The 15,574-nt window shown below is 42.4% G+C and overlaps 1 protein-coding gene across 6 annotated transcripts in view; it reads left to right on the forward strand.

Annotated features, from left to right (window-relative positions):
* The window catches only part of KIAA0319L (KIAA0319 like), a 90,184-nt gene that overhangs the window by 56,376 nt on the left and 18,234 nt on the right, over positions 1–15,574 (forward strand). For all 6 annotated transcript variants that reach the window (XR_006888627.1, XM_046661364.1, XM_046661362.1 and 3 more), the window contains 7 exons: positions 1,487–1,584; positions 4,406–4,493; positions 5,724–5,816; positions 7,918–8,050; positions 11,049–11,277; positions 12,573–12,696; positions 13,311–13,443. Coding sequence is in view for 5 of the 6 variants with exons in the window: in XM_046661364.1 (XP_046517320.1) it covers positions 1,487–1,584; positions 4,406–4,493; positions 5,724–5,816; positions 7,918–8,050; positions 11,049–11,277; positions 12,573–12,696; positions 13,311–13,443 (898 nt within the window). In the remaining variant the exon portion in view is untranslated. The remainder of the gene's footprint in view (positions 1–1,486; positions 1,585–4,405; positions 4,494–5,723; positions 5,817–7,917; positions 8,051–11,048; positions 11,278–12,572; positions 12,697–13,310; positions 13,444–15,574) is intronic.

Here is a 15,574-nt window from a genome sequence, read left to right on the forward strand (position 1 = left end):
TCCTCTTCCCAAGTTCTTCAGCCCTTATCAGATACATGAGATGGATGGTTTCAAACTTTCAAAGTTTGGGGATCATGAGACGGGAGCAGCTCTGCCTGCTCTCCATCCCCCCTCATATCCTGTGACAGCAGCTCTCAGGATCCCTCTTGGGTTCAGAGGCACAGTTTGAAAACCACTAACCTAAATCATTAAAACTAGCATTCTGTCTAACAGACCTATACTCAGTTGTTCTTACCTTTGGGCAAATTTCTGGCTGTAAGGCATAATTCATCCCCTGAGCTTTTCTGTCCTAGGAATATTGTCCTTTTTTGAAATTTGTGTTGCTAGCCTTAGATATTATAAAATTGTCAGTTCCCAGGCTAGTGTGAGTCTGTTTTCTGTGTGGAAAAGAATTTCCAACTATAGTTGGAAGAAATGTCATCTCGGCACCAGTCCTACTGCTGCTGCTGCTTTCCTGCTCCTCACCTAACCTACCTTCCATGGATAGACTGGTGAGAGCTGCCTGGGGCTGACAACTGGCCATAACAAAACTAGTATTTTGGGGAGGAAGGAAGAGTACTCGATCTTATATCTCAAGCTTATGAAATAAAATCGGCCTTAAGATGAAGGCTATCTAAGAATTAGATTCTATGTGTTAACTTTAACTTTTGAACTCATGAAACAAGAAAAAGAATACCATTCTCTTCTAAGTTTGAGGTTTCTTTTTTTCCTTTTATTTTTTCCTTTTGAGTAGTCACTTAAACTAAGCCTTTCTACCAAATCCTACCCTTCCCTAGCCAAGAAATGCATTTTGTTCCCCCCAAAATTAAAACCACTTTTACTGGGGAGGGATTCCGTTAGATAAAGGATTCTATCCTTGCCTTCCCCAGTCATACAGTCTAAGCTACAAATGAGGACCATTTAATGCTTCATTTGATCTTAATTAATTTCAGTGGGGCCTGTTTTAAATGGGCCATCCCTACCATCTTCTGCAGTGTGTTATTTAGCTCAGCAGGAAGGAAGTAGCTCTTTTAACTCACCAGGGTGTGATGACCTCAGTGAGACGAGCATTGTGAGCACTCTGTAAAAAGCTATTTTTGAACCATGTTATTTAGAAGTCGTTGCCGTGCTTTGTTGCAGGAGAAGTTTTGCAAGAAAATGGCCTTTGTTCCCAATGAGTTCATCTGCAGTGGTGGGTAGGACATGTATCTTCACTGGGATGCCATGAGCATCCCTGGTATTTTGAGGGGGGATTGGCCTTGAGAAGGGTGGGTATGGGGCAGGAATGAGCATCGCTGGGAGAGTGGAAGAAGCCCTGACTGTGGCTGAGTCAGCAGAATCCACCCTTTCAACAGAACATTTGGTTTCCCTAGAGGCTTTAGGGTGAGATCTAAAAAACAAAGGCCTTGTCAAGATTTAGAAGAGGTTTGTTATTGGCAGGCTGTCTGGCTGCCCTCTTTGTGTGTAGGTGTGTGTTTTCATGATTTTTGTAACTGCCCTTTTATAGGAGAAACCTACACCTACGACTGGCAGCTGATTACTCATCCTAAAGACTACAGTGGAGAAATGGAAGGGAAACATTCCCAGATCCTCAAACTATCCAAGGTGAATTTGCCTCCTGTCATTTTCAGGGCTGGGGTAGAGGTGTTGACCATTTCCCAAAATGTATACTGTTGGATTTTTTTGTCCACACTTAAGTCGGGAACAATCTTTTGGAACTGAATCCTCCAAAAGTGTGACTGGCTGACATCCAGTATTTGTTAGTATATGATTCTCAGATTTTCATTTATGTTGAGAAGACTGTATAAGCATGGTGGTGATAGCTGAAAATATACCCTAAACAGCTTTTAAGGGTAACATAAGGATTTTAGAATTTGGGAGATAAGCTAGGTTATTTGTGGCCACATGACTGTGTAAATTGGCTCAGTCTTTTTTGGGATTCAGTTTAGTTATTAAGAGCCATAAAAATGTTCATATTCTTTGGCCAAACAATCTCATTCATTCATTCATTCTTTCAACAACAGTTCATTGTATAGTAGTTATGTGGCAGGCATTGGGGACGTACCAGTGAATTAATCACAGTCCTAATATTGAAGGACAATAGAGTCTAGTAGGTGACACTGACCGGAAGCAGGTGTTATAACAGAGGATACACTAGGTCAGTGCAGGGAGTCTTGAAGCCCTGAGGAGTTAGAGTAGATTTCTTACAGTTTGCCTAGTTAGGTTGTGAAAGATGACTAACTTACCAGGTAAAGGATAGAGTGATAATACCCTAAGCAGAGGAAGTAATATGACCACTGGGCCAAATATTAGAGAGAAAATGTGGGAAGAAGGGAATTATATGTGGTTCAACTTGACCAGACCCTATGGTATGAGAAGAGCAGTAGCACAAGTAAGTTAGAGAGATGCAAGGGCCAGATTGCACAGAGCATCGTATGGCAGAGTTAGGACTTTGAATCTTATCCGGAGGGAATATAGAGCCTTTGAAAGATTTTAAGCAGGAGAAAGACGTGTTCAGATTTTCACTTTAGAAGGATCACCCTGACTGCAGACCAATGAGGAACGTGTTGAAAAATGTAGGTATGAGATGATAATCGTCTGAGTAAAAAAACTAAATAAATAAAATAAAACTTAAAAACCACCTATTGAGCTCATATCATGTGCCAGACACAGTGCTGTTGTTTTATGCAATTATTTCATTTAATCTTCATAACAACCCCAAACTGTAATGTTAACATCTGTTTTACAAATGACAAAACTAAAAATTGGAAAAATAGAGTGATTTGGTGAAAGTTCACAAAGATATTAAATGGTAGATTTGACCTGGAACTTTCTGTCTCTGATGCGGATGCTTTTAACAACTGTGCTGTGATGAATGGTTAAAAACTAAGGTGAGGGCAGTGTGAATGGAGAGAAGTGAGTGGATTTGAGAAATATAATGGAGGTTGACTTGATTTGACTTGGTGATCAATGAATTGGGTGGAGGTGTTGGGGAAGAGAAGTCTAGGATAATTCTAGCCTTTGGCTTAGGCACCTGCGCGGATGTTGATGTGATTGTGGTGATATTCACTAAAATGAGGAGCACAGAAAGAGAGGAGAGTTGGGGGAGGTTTGCAGATGACTAATTCGTTTTTGGACAGAGTGAGTTTGAGGTACCTGTGAAGCACTTGAGTGGAGGTGTCCAGTAAATAGCTGGGGGTGTGAGGGCCCAGAGATCTGTATACAAGTCTTGGGTGGAGAGATAAATTTGCACACCACCCTCAAATAGATGACAGTTGAAGCCATGGTAGTAGATGAGATCATCCAGAGAGCGTGTGTAGAGTGAAGAAATAAACGAGTTGTGATTGGACTCTTGGGGAACACTGTCATTAAAGGTATGAAAGAGAGAGGAAACTGAAAGAAATGAGGAGTGGGCAGAGAAGTGAAATCCAGGGAAGGAGAGCATTGCAGGAAGAAGGAAGTAGTCAAAAACGCTATATGGAGTCAGTTAGCATTTACCCAAAGAAGATAATTCCACAGAAGGAAAAAACCCCATTTGCCTGAAAGATGTTCATCACAGCATTAGTTATAATAGTAAAAATTTGGGAATGACTCAAATATCCAACAACGTGGAATGCTTATGTGAATTATGGCACATTTATTCATGTACTAGTCTGTAGCCATTAAAATGACTACTAAAAAGACTCTTATAATGGGGAAAGTGTTCATGCTAAATGAATGGAAAGAAGAAAAATTAAAAGTTTGATACGCACCTTGATTTTACCTGGGCCCTGAATACCATTGAAATAGGAGTTCCTTAAAGGTAGGGACCTTATCTTACTCATCTCCAAACTCTACGCCTAGGACAATGACTGATATGTACTTGGTTCTCAATAAATGTTTGTTGAACAAATGAACTGTTTAAAACTATTTTTTGCATGTGGTCAAGGATTGGAAAGAAATAAGAGAAATATGATAAATTGATGTGTTAGGACAGTGGGATTGTGGGTGTTTTTTTCTTTTATGTTATGTTTATACAGTTAGTGGAAATCAAGAGGGAAAAATATTTAGATATTTGGGAGCTATTTGATATTTTTACAAAATGTTTTTCTTTGCAGAGATGATTGTTTTAATTTCATAATTCTGTAAAGTTGGATGATTGGGCCCTTAATAGTTCTTCTGCAAAGAAAATGGGAGTACAGAGATATTGAAATCCCTTCTGTTGTTTGAGAGTCAGCTAGTAATAAGATTCACATTAAAAGCTATGTTTTTTTCGTTTATAATTCATTGTTTCATCTCTTCAGCAAGTTTGCTTTCTCCATTTTGGAAACAGTGCAAGAAGAGGAGAGTGCAAGCATCAGCATAGGAAAGTTCAGATATATGTGTTATTTTAAATGTAATCGCTGTTCTTTGTGATTGTCTAAAAGATCTTCTCTCACTTGTGCAGCTCACTCCAGGCCTGTATGAATTCAAAGTGATTGTAGATGGTCAAAATGCCCATGGGGAAGGCTATGTGAATGTGACAGTAAAACCAGGTATGTGTTTCTCAGTCCTGGCCTTGTCTCCATCACTCCCTCAGCAGAATTCCCTAGGAGATGGAGATTTGACTTCAGTCATTCTTTTTTAATTCTCATTCTTTTTTTGTAGTATATTTATTGGGCAATTCCTAGCACAATGTAGTAAAAGGTTAGAGTGGCAAAGTATGTACTTTGGTTCTAGTTGGAACACTTGGCTTGGCGGGAAAATATTAGTCACATGGCCCACAGTGCAGTATGGCCTGAGCAATAGTCTATTTGCCTGAGAACTGGTTCTCCAAGTGGGTCATGCTGAGAGAGGACCATGTGTTGTACTTAAGAGACAAAAGAAAGCCAGGACCCTAGGAGAAGCATGTAAAAGGAAAACCAGCCAAGTGGCTGGCTTTTCTGATCTCTTTCCAGAAATGTGGGCCTTTGCACGCAGAATTCCTCATTTAAACACTGCCAGTCCTCTTTCACCTGGAAATGAAATTCAGGCTTTCTTTTAAGTGATCCACCATTGGTAGATTACAGCATAATAGCAAGATTTCTTGTTTCGTATTTTCAGAGGATTTGGAGTAAGTTGGAAAGTGGCACATACGTTGGCACAAATTCTTAGTACTGTTTTCTGTCTTTGTTGGTAATACATTTTCTTTTCATTCCTTGAACTTTGTAGTCAAGGTAATCTTTTACCTTCTTAAAAATGGGTTTAGCATAAAGACCATTCAATCATTTCTCAAAGAAAAGGCTGCTGGGTATGTAGCTCACAGTCGGGTTGGACCAGAGTGGTTCGTGACCTTCCCATCACTCAGGCCTAGTCACCTCACACACAGTCAGCTCGAGGACGGTTGAGAAATCACCTGTTATCTTTTCAGCACAGTCTGTGTTAAGGGATAGTTTGTTTGCTGAGGCCTTTATTGCACAAAGCTTGCTTGTTGCCCACCTCTAGTCAGCTTGCCCTGAAAGCAATCACTTGCTGCTATAGTGCTTTTCGTAAGCTAGATAGCACATGAACGTTGAAAGAACACACAGGCCATGGTCTTAGGACTAGTCCGGTTTGGAAGAGGCTTTAAACACTCTCAGGTGTCTTATGTTAGAATGGCAACCTGGTCTTGTGACTTTCCCATTTGGCTATGCTTCAACAGTCACTTATGTAATAGAAGCTGCTTTATAATCCACCCAGATGTGGCCCGCTCCTCCTGTAATTTATAAAGCCCCTCTTCCAATTTCTTCTGGGTCATTTTCTTACAGAGCCCCGTAAGAATCGGCCGCCTGTTGCCATTGTGTCACCACAGTTCCAGGAGATCTCTCTGCCAACCACTTCTACAGTCATTGATGGCAGCCGTGAGTACTTGTCCAGCCGTAACGTTCCAGAAGAGCATTCACTGTGTGCTCTCGTAGAAAACTCTGGTAGAAGATTTGGAGCCAGCTATGTCTGCATTCTGTTTAGGCCAGTTTTCTTGACCGTGTTCTAGGAAGACCAACCATCGGAAGCAACTGATCAGGAAGTAAAAACCAGACAGGCTGGATTTACAATCCCCATGTGGCTTGTTTGAAGTAATATTTCTGCTCTGAGATGGTTAAAAAAGCAAGTGGCTTTATGCACATATTTAGCATTATTTTAGTTCAAATTTGGTGTTTTTCAAATTTGCTCAGATATAATTGCCATTCCCAGTTATGGAAACAAAGCTCCTTCTATCACAGCAAGATAAGTAACTGAGAGTCTTGACTGAGGACCTCTCACCCAGCCTTCACTGCCTAACAAGGTTCGTGTCAGCCTTCTCCTGGAAAGACTCGCAGAATGTACTCTACACCCCTGCCTGGGCTCATTACATCTTACACTTCAGGATAGTGTCACCTGATGGGTGCCATGAGAGGACTTCTGAGTCTTTGCCTTGGATCCTGACTATGTGTGTGCAGGAGGTTTCAAGCCTCCCATCTCACCAGCACTTGCCTGGTTTCTTCTGAGACCCGTTGAGGCCCTGTTACCCTGACTGTCTCGGCACTGACAGTGGGTTTTGGCAGAGGCAGTCACTGCTTTAGCAGAGGGATCTCTAGCAAGGTTAAACATTTCATGTAGATGGTTCTGGCAAGAAGAGGAGGCTAGAAGAATAGCAGGCCAAGAGGAAGGAAAGAGAACAGTAAGAAGCACTTGTGAGAGTACTAGAAATGGTTCTCATAGAGCCATTTTATTTTGTATTTTTGTAGCTTTTTTTTTTTTTAAGGAAGACTAGCCCTGAGCTAACTACTGCCAACCCTCCTCTTTTTGCTGAGGAAGACTGGCCCTGAGCTAACATCCATGCCAATCTTCTTTTCTACTTTATACGTGGGATGCCTACCACAGCATGGCTTTTGCCACGCGGTGCCATGTCCGCAACCGGGATCCGAACCAGCAAACCCTGGGCTGCCGAGAAGCGGAACGTGCATACTTAACTGCTGCGCCGCCAGGCTGGCCCCTTATTTTGTATTTTTGAATAGGTCAAAGTTAAATAATACATAAAGGTATACTGTGAAAAGAATCGCTACCATCCCTGTCTCCCAGCTATCTAGTTTTCCTACAGACGATCAATAGTATTATTTTATGTATCTTTCCAGTGATAATTCATGCATATATAAGAAAATACATATGCAGTCTTTACGATAACACTGGATACACACTATTGTGTACAATGCTTGTTTCTATATGTTGGAGAATTTTTCTTGAATCAGTACATGAAATTCTTCTTCATTCTTTTCTCTTTTAATGATTACATGGCCTTCCATTATATGGATGTATAATTTCATTGTATGAATGTATACTTGTTTTCAATCAATCTCCCTTGGTGACCATTTAGATTATTTTTGGTCTTTTACTATTACAAATGATGTTACCATGAATAATCTTGTAAGCATGACATTTAACATACCTGCAAGTATATCTGTAGGATATATTCCTAGAAGAGGAATTGCAGGGGCAAAGATAAATTTTACCAAATTGCTCTTATAGAGGTTGCATCAACTCACACTTCCACCACGACTTATGAGTGAGCCTCTTTCTCCACACTTTTACCCAGATAATGTGTTATGAAACTTTGGTATTTACCAATCTGATAGGTTAAAAAAATGGTTTCTCAAGTGTAGTTTTTATTTGCATTTCTTTTATTTTAAGTGAGGTCGAGTATCTTCTCACATGTTTAAGAATTTTTGATTTTCCTTTTTTTATACAGTAGCATTTTAACCAGAGGTTGCCTGTGTTGCGTCCTTGGAAAACTACGCAGTGGTGTATTCATAGAGAGGCAGAATGACCCAATATTCCTAGGGAAGAAACACTCTGGAGAGAGAGTCTGTAATTTCATGACATTTTCCTAGCTTCAAGTCTCTGGGTAGTTGTCCTGGTTTGTGTAAACTGGATAAATGCTGAGACCCAGTGCTCTCATGTTGTAACTGATGTTTCTTTGTGGTCAAGAAAGCACTGATGATGATAAAATCGTGCAGTACCATTGGGAAGAACTTAAGGGGCCTCTGAGAGAAGAGAAGATTTCTGAAGATACGGCCATATTAAAATTAAGTAAGCTCGTCCCTGGGAACTACACTTTCAGGTAAATTGGGATCCAGCTTCAGGTTTACTATAGGCCTTTTTTTTTTTTTTTTTGGTCTTGTGGGTTTTACATTCTTATAGGAATAACTCTGACAGATATCAAATTCACTGTAGAGTTGGTTGATAATACAGCCTGTGATTCTATTGGTTCTCTGAGCCCTATGGTGATTGTGGTCACACGATGATAACATTTTAGGGCAGAGGGCCCTGCTTGGTAGATCAGGATCCACCACAGTTGTTCCTTCTGAAAGCCTTACCTAGCAGATCTCCAAAGTTTTTTTAGGATTTCCGTCATTAAGTGAAAGGGCCCATCTTCCTTTGTCTTTTCTCAGGCAAAATCTGGAAGGAACCTACTCCTAGCTGTCCCTTCTCTTTGGGGAATGCTTCCTCAACTTATGAGATCTCAAAATCTTTACTTTTGATTAGTGGTTTATTTGAATATGATTTGTAGAATCTTTCTCTATTGGAGATTTTTGGAGAACTTGATTGAACGAAAGTCCTTTTGGGAACTAGTGGCGACGTTCTAGAATGTGATTAATGAGAGTGTAAGGCTGAATCTAGAGTAATCCTCCTTATATTTGCATAATTCCTTGTATGTTACAACGAATGTGTCCATGAGTATCATACAAACACCATACGTGCAAGATACTGTCTTCATTTTACATCTGAGGAAATGAGCCTTAGTCTATTTACTAACTTCTCTGAGGTCATACAGCTAGAACTGAAATGCAGATTCTCTAACCCCCAAGTCAAGGCTTGTTCTGCTCCACTCCGTGACTCCTTGACTTGACCTGTACATATTTTGTTTATGCTTCCTTGCATGCCCTTCTCAATCTGTTGAGTTCTGCCCATCCTTAAGGACCTGCTCAGTTTTCCACGAGGCTCTCTGAGATCCCTCCATGGAGGACAGGATATGTCTCTCCTCTTGTTGCACTCAGTGCCTCTCTGGGGCACCTGCTGTGGTGCCCCAGCTTATTCATGGGCATCCGTCTTCCCCACTGGGGCTGAGAGGAGTCAGGTCTGACACACCACCAGAGCCACAGCAATGAGTGTCCTAGTGCGACATCTACCAGAATAATAAATACACAAGTTTTGACTTAGCAGCACTCCCATTGACTCCAGACTTCAGGTGAATGAAAAGTAGCTGCCAGGACAAGATTGGAGCCTTCTCACTGGCTTAAAATGAATTTCTAATACAGGAATTTCAACGTTAATGGAATTTAGCCTGAGCCATGTCGATCCTTTTTAAAAATAGTAACAATAATAGCTACTGTTTCGTAAACATTTACTCTGTGTTTAGTACTGTTCTGAGCTGTTTGCATGCAGTATCTCATTTAATCCTTGTAACAGGTATTATAATTGCTCTTGTTTGACAGACTAGGAGATTTAGGCACAGAGAGGTTAAGTGACTTGCCCAAGGTCACACAGGCAGTTTGGCTCCATAGTCTGAGCTTTTAACCACAATGTTGGCCTGTAGAGTTTTGGGTGGATGGGGTATTGGGAGTGATTCTTTTTCTAAGTCTCAGTCTATGAAATGATGGGATTGGGTTTGATTAACATTAAGGTCCAATCTTGTGTGATTCCACTTACCTTTTGCTCTCCCTGCTTTTATGTGGCAGTAGCCTCTTTCCCCAGCCCCATGGTCAGCTGCGGTTTCGTTCCAGGATACTTGCATGCAAGCCAGGGACTGCTTGAGGTGAAAGTTGGAGTAATGGGCAGCTGCCATTTGTCTACAAGTAGACAAATGGTTTTGTTCTGGAGTAGGATATGTTAAAAAACAAAAAACTGAAAACAAGGAAACTGGAAAAAGAGAACTTATCGGATTTTTCTTTTTCAGATGTTTGCTGATTTGCACATGTCTGTGTGTATGATGTTTTTGTGCACTTTTTCTAAAGACTGTAATACCAAAAATGCCTTTCAGACCGTAGGGAAAAGGTGAGATTGTGAGTAAAACCCCACAGATGTCTGGCTCTGTCTGTGGCTGGTGGCGAGATTTAAACAAACGACATGTCTTTTCTATGCTTTTCCTCTTTCTGTCAGCAAAATGGAAGGAGCCCAAACCTCCTTGCTTGCTTATGCTCACATTTTGAGGTGGCAAGAGAAGCTTTAGGCTGTTCAGCTGGAAAGCATCATTTAGGTAAAAGCCTGCTCTTATAAATGAACATTTTTTTTTCTCTTGCAAATCCTATTTCACACTGGCACAAACTGTGGAACTGTTGCGTGGGAGAATGCATTTCCATCTCAGGCTCCTGTCTTACCAGAGCCAGCCCTCCTGGTCCATCCCAGAGGCTGTCTGCCTAGGATGTCCGTTCTTGTGATCTGTACTCAGCCGAAACAGGATGATGGGAGGCAAACCTGCTGCAGACAGAGCTTGCTCTATTTAGCGCAGCGTCCTTGAACCCCACGGGACTAGAGGCCAGGTATCCTCTTGTCTGAAGACTTGGTTTCTGGGCTTTGGGGTCAGAGAACTGGGCTTGCATCTTAGCTCACTGTGTAGCCCTGGGCAGCTTATTTAGCCTCTCTAAGCCTCCTGTAAAGTGAGATCGATGGTATCTACTCTATTAGATTGTTGTGAGGGCCGCATCAGACAGTGCTTCTAAAGACACGCAGGCAGCAGAGCAAAATGGTGCTGGAGACATATTGCCTGGATTCGGATCCTGTCTCTACTCCTTTCAAGCTGTGTGACCTTGGCAAGTTACTTTGGCTCTCTCTGCCTCAGTCTCCTCATAGATGTAAGGAGTAAAATGAGGACGGTACTTTACAGAGCTGTTGTGAGGATTTGATGAGATACAAAGCGCTTGGAACAGTGCCTGGCACAGAGTAAACGCTCAGTCAGTGTTAGCTTCTAGTATGACTGCCAGGAGGAATGGGTAAGAATTGGGTACCAGTTAGTAACCCTACCACCTTGGGATTCCTCAGCCTTGATTTGCAGTCCTCTCGTGTTTATTCCTCTTTCCTTAAGCCCATCTCTGATTGCACAACTCTCTCTGCCCTGATAGTTTGACGGTCGTAGACTCTGATGGAGCTACCAACTCCACCACTGCGAGCCTGACGGTGAACAAAGCTGTGGATTACCCTCCTGTGGCCAACGCTGGACCCAACCAAGTGATCACCCTGCCCCAGAACTCCATCACCCTCTTTGGGAACCAGAGCACTGATGATCATGGCATCACCAGCTATGAGTGGTCGCTCAGCCCAAGCAGCAAAGGGAAAGTGGTGGAGATGCAGGTAGGAGGGGGTAGTTTCTGTCTTTTCTTGCCCAGGGGGCTTAGAGCTGCTGGACTGGGTCACCCATCCAAGGCCTGTTTTTCTCCATTTTAATTACCAAAGTCAGATTTGTGCATAGAATACTTGAATTTTTTAAAAATCCAGAAAGTTTAAGGGGACTTTAATTAACACATTAGCAAAAACCTTTATCTTAAATGTTTAGTATTAGAGGAAAAGGCTAGGTGAGAGATGGTAGTTGTTCTAGATGATTCCAGAGGGTCAAAACTATTTAGAAGCTATAAGGGTGCAAACCTTAGTGAACTCTATTCCAAATTGGAGTCGACTGCCTGACTAGATGGTGAGCATCTTCTCTGTGGAGATATTTAAGAAGAGACTAGATCTGTCACCAGGCAGGTAATGTAAGTAAAGAAAGAAAACTGGATGGGGGCTCTGGCGAACTGGAGAACTTCAGCCCTGACCAAAGGGGTCAGCTGCTCTTCAGGTCCAGCTGGTTGTTGCCACATGGAAGTATGGTCCTAATATTGCTTGATCATCCAGCTTTTCAAGAGAAGACAGAAATCTAGACCTTTATGTGAAATTTTCTAACTTTTAAGACACTACAGGTCAAACAAAATGTCTGCAAGCTGGATTCAGCCCAGAGCCTGCCAGTTTTTACCCACCATTCTAGAGGAAGTTCCTACATTGGAAGTTTGCCTTAAATGATTTATAATGTTCCTTCTGACACTTAAGAGTCTATGTTTCCAGACTTGAGGCATGACATGAAGCTCACATTTCACCTGGCTTTAGTTTAAGTATCATGTTAGGTTTTGCTGCTGTTGCAGAATCTATACAAACCTCACAAGGGGACAGTGTGGTGTTAGCATCCTGAGTCGCTGCTGTGTTTTATTGAGGTAGCTTTATTAGGATCACTGCGTGGCTTTTGTAGGAAGAACATTGCTTTTAAAATTGTGTTATTTTATTTTATGTTCATGGTCTTCTCTCTGGCTTGGCTCATAGAGACTGATCTTGGTTATCTCTGCACATTTTCCCGTTCTCCCCTCCCTTGTGAGAGCTCTGACTTTATTTGAAGCTGCTGCTGTGTCAGGGAGGGCTGTTCCCTTGAAGGGAGAAACTTTGCAAGATGTTCCACAGGGGCTGATTCAGCATTCTCTAATTCTGCTGAACTGGGAGGTGATAGCCCAACGCCAAGCTGGGTTTAGAAAACTGGGTAAATCATTTCTACCAGAGGAGGACTTACTGTATGATGTTGTGATTCTGGGAGTCTGCTTTTCCACTTGTCTGTTTTTATATATTAGGGTGTTAGAACACCAACCCTGCAGCTCTCTGCCATGCAAGAAGGAGACTACACCTACGAGCTCACAGTGACTGACACAATAGGACAGCAGGCCACTGCTCAAGTGACTGTTATTGTGCAGCCTGGTAAGTTCCAGCCTTGTGGTGCAGCCTCTTCTGTTGGCTGGTCCCTTTAACCTTGGGGAAGAAGAGGGTTTGGGTTCTGAGCTATATGAGGGTAGAAGCAAGAGGCACTGTTCCACGAAGCCCCTGGCAACTTCTGTTGTCCATTCCCTTAGTGCTTTGTTCACAACCAGAGAGAAGGAGTACCTCACAGCCTCAGCTTATGCCCTTGCCCTTGGCTAGTTATCATTCCTTTGAGGGGACCTAGCAGATAGAGGCTCTGCCATCCCGAATCTTACCATGTCCTTTAAGGGCCAGCTTAAAGCCCACTTCTTCAAGAAAGCCCAACTTTATCACTCAAACCCTTTCATCTGAACTCCTGTAGTATTATATTTCATATTCAGCATGGCATTATAACTTCATTATGTTCCGTCATGTTCTTTCAGAATTGTTTTATATGTTTCAGTCTTACATTCTTCATTTGAGCTCCCTGGCTATCCCCATATCTCCCACAGTATCTGACCGTTCTGTGGGCAGAGAGGCAGAATCCTCATGGCTTCCAGAACGTATGTCCCAAATGATTGCTTTCCTTTCCCAACTGGACTGTCTGCTTTTGACTCCAAGGCTCTGTCTTTTAGAAAACAACAAGCCTCCTCAGGCAGATGCAGGCCCAGACAAGGAGCTGACCCTCCCCGTGGACAGCACAACCCTGGATGGCAGCCGAAGCTCAGATGATCAGAAGATTGTCTCGTATCTCTGGGAAAAAACACAGTGAGTATTGACACCAAATTCTTATTCATGCAAAGGCTCCAGACCTTTGAAGAGCAAGGTTTTAAGTAAACTTGCTTGCTCTTACTGACTTATCCAAGGGAGTGACTGAGAAAGAAATGTTTGTAATCCCAAACTTCAACTCTAAGAAAATGATATGAAATAATTCTTGTAGGAAAAAAAGAATGCTTACCATCAGCTAGTCCCCGGGCAGTATTTTTGTGGTCCTGGTGCTTTTACAGGTACAATCCATCTGTGAAAATGCATAGTTTAATTACACTTGAGAGGCAGGATGGAAGGGGTAATGGAGCAGAAAAATACCGTTACTCAAAATTAACTGGGTAAGGCTGGCAGGGGGGATGGGGCAGAGCAACTATTAAGGAGAATTGAAAATTCATCTACAAAATGAAAGCATCGCTCTGTTATTGTTTCCTTGAAGATACCATTTACCAATTATGTTAGCCAGAGGCCAAAGGCAGTAACCAAAATAATGTTAATTAAACTGGAATTACATAGTCGACCCTGGTTCCCACAGTTTCTTCTAGCTCCTTTAAACCGTAACAAATGGAACTCAGATTATATGCAAGATTCTACAGGAAGCAAAAGAATTCCAAGGGAGAGTTAAAAGCATTCTCAGTTTCCAAAGGTAGCCACCATGGGACAGACTGGGTTTTTGTTTCTGTTGTTTTTGACCAGGGCGTTAGAGAGGGGCGGGAAGGGGCATTAATTTGACTATAGAAACCACCTGACTTAACAATTGGTGAGTTAGATTCTAAAAATTATTTTCCTCAGCTCTTGATTCAGTCTTTTGGAGAACCTAATCTTCCTCAGTCCAGTGTGTTTTATTTATTTATTTATTTTTAAGATTTTTTATTTTTATTTTTTTCCTTTTTCTCCCCAAATCCCCCCAGTACCTAGTTGTATATTCTTTGTTGTGGGTCCTTCTCGTTGTGGCATGTGGGCCTCTGCCTCAGCGTGGTTTGATGAGCAGTGCCATGTCCGCGCCCAGGATTTGAACCAACGAAACACTGGGCCGCCTGCAGCGGAGCGCGCGAACTTAACCACTCGGCCACAGGGCCAGTCCTATTTATTTTTTTTAAAAGATTTTATTTTTCCTTTTTCTCCCCAAAGCCCCCCGGTACATAGTTGTGTATTTTTAGTTGTGGGTCCTTCCAGTTGTGGCATGTGGGGCACCACCTCAGCGTGGCCTGATAAGCGGTGCCATGTCCGCGCCCAGGATCCGAACCTGCGAACCCTGGGCCGCCGAAGTGGAGCGCGAGAACTTAACCCCCCAGCCACGGGGCCGGCCCCAATTGTGTTCTAATTATAACTGTTTGTTGAAAATACAGCTGATAAACCTTTCAGTTGAGTTTTATTAGTGTTTACAGCTGGAATAATGCTTAGCATAGCTTCGTGGAGGAGAATCTGTTTCAGGAGGGGCCACTAGGATGAGAGGTTATATGTTTCAACAGCAAAGCAAAAGTAGAAGTCGGCAGATTTCTCTGGTTGTCCTGCAGTTTTAAAGAAAGCTCTGGGGCATTTTGATGCTTGAACAGAAGAGCTCCCTGGTATGTGCAGCATTGTGCCCAGATGTTGGCACAGAGCTGACACCCCTGCTGCAGGTTGCTGTGTGAGGCCACAGAGGAGAAGGAAGGAGGTAGGGTGTCCTGGGTCCTCTGTGGTCCCTGTGCAGGAGCTGGAGGGAGCTTTGCTTATAGAGCAGCGAAGAAGACGATGGTAGCCTTGAGAGTTCTTCTGCAGCCTTGGCCCCTTTCCCTTCCCTCACTTTTCAGCAGGAGAGAGTTTGGCTTGAGATTAAGAAATGCATTTTGCTTCTTTGCTGGCAAGAGCTGAACCAACTACTGAGCCAGAAATGCTTTTCAGAAACATCACTCTTAAATCATTCTTTTGATCAGAGACCTGTTCAGAGCACTTTCTTCCTCTCACAAACTGAAACAGCAAAGAGTTTGAATGTTCTAGAAGCTTATATAAGGGATAAGGCTAGATGTGTTTCAAAGTTGGTGAGTGGAATTTTCTGATCAGCAGGTGGCCTGTATTTTGGGGCCAAATGACACTCTGTCCAAATGGAATATTTTTAAATATGCCCTCTCAAGGTCTGGGAAACAATAGTTCA

This window comes from Equus quagga, chromosome 5 (assembly GCF_021613505.1).
Source record: "Equus quagga isolate Etosha38 chromosome 5, UCLA_HA_Equagga_1.0, whole genome shotgun sequence".
Taxonomy (NCBI): domain Eukaryota; kingdom Metazoa; phylum Chordata; class Mammalia; order Perissodactyla; family Equidae; genus Equus; species Equus quagga.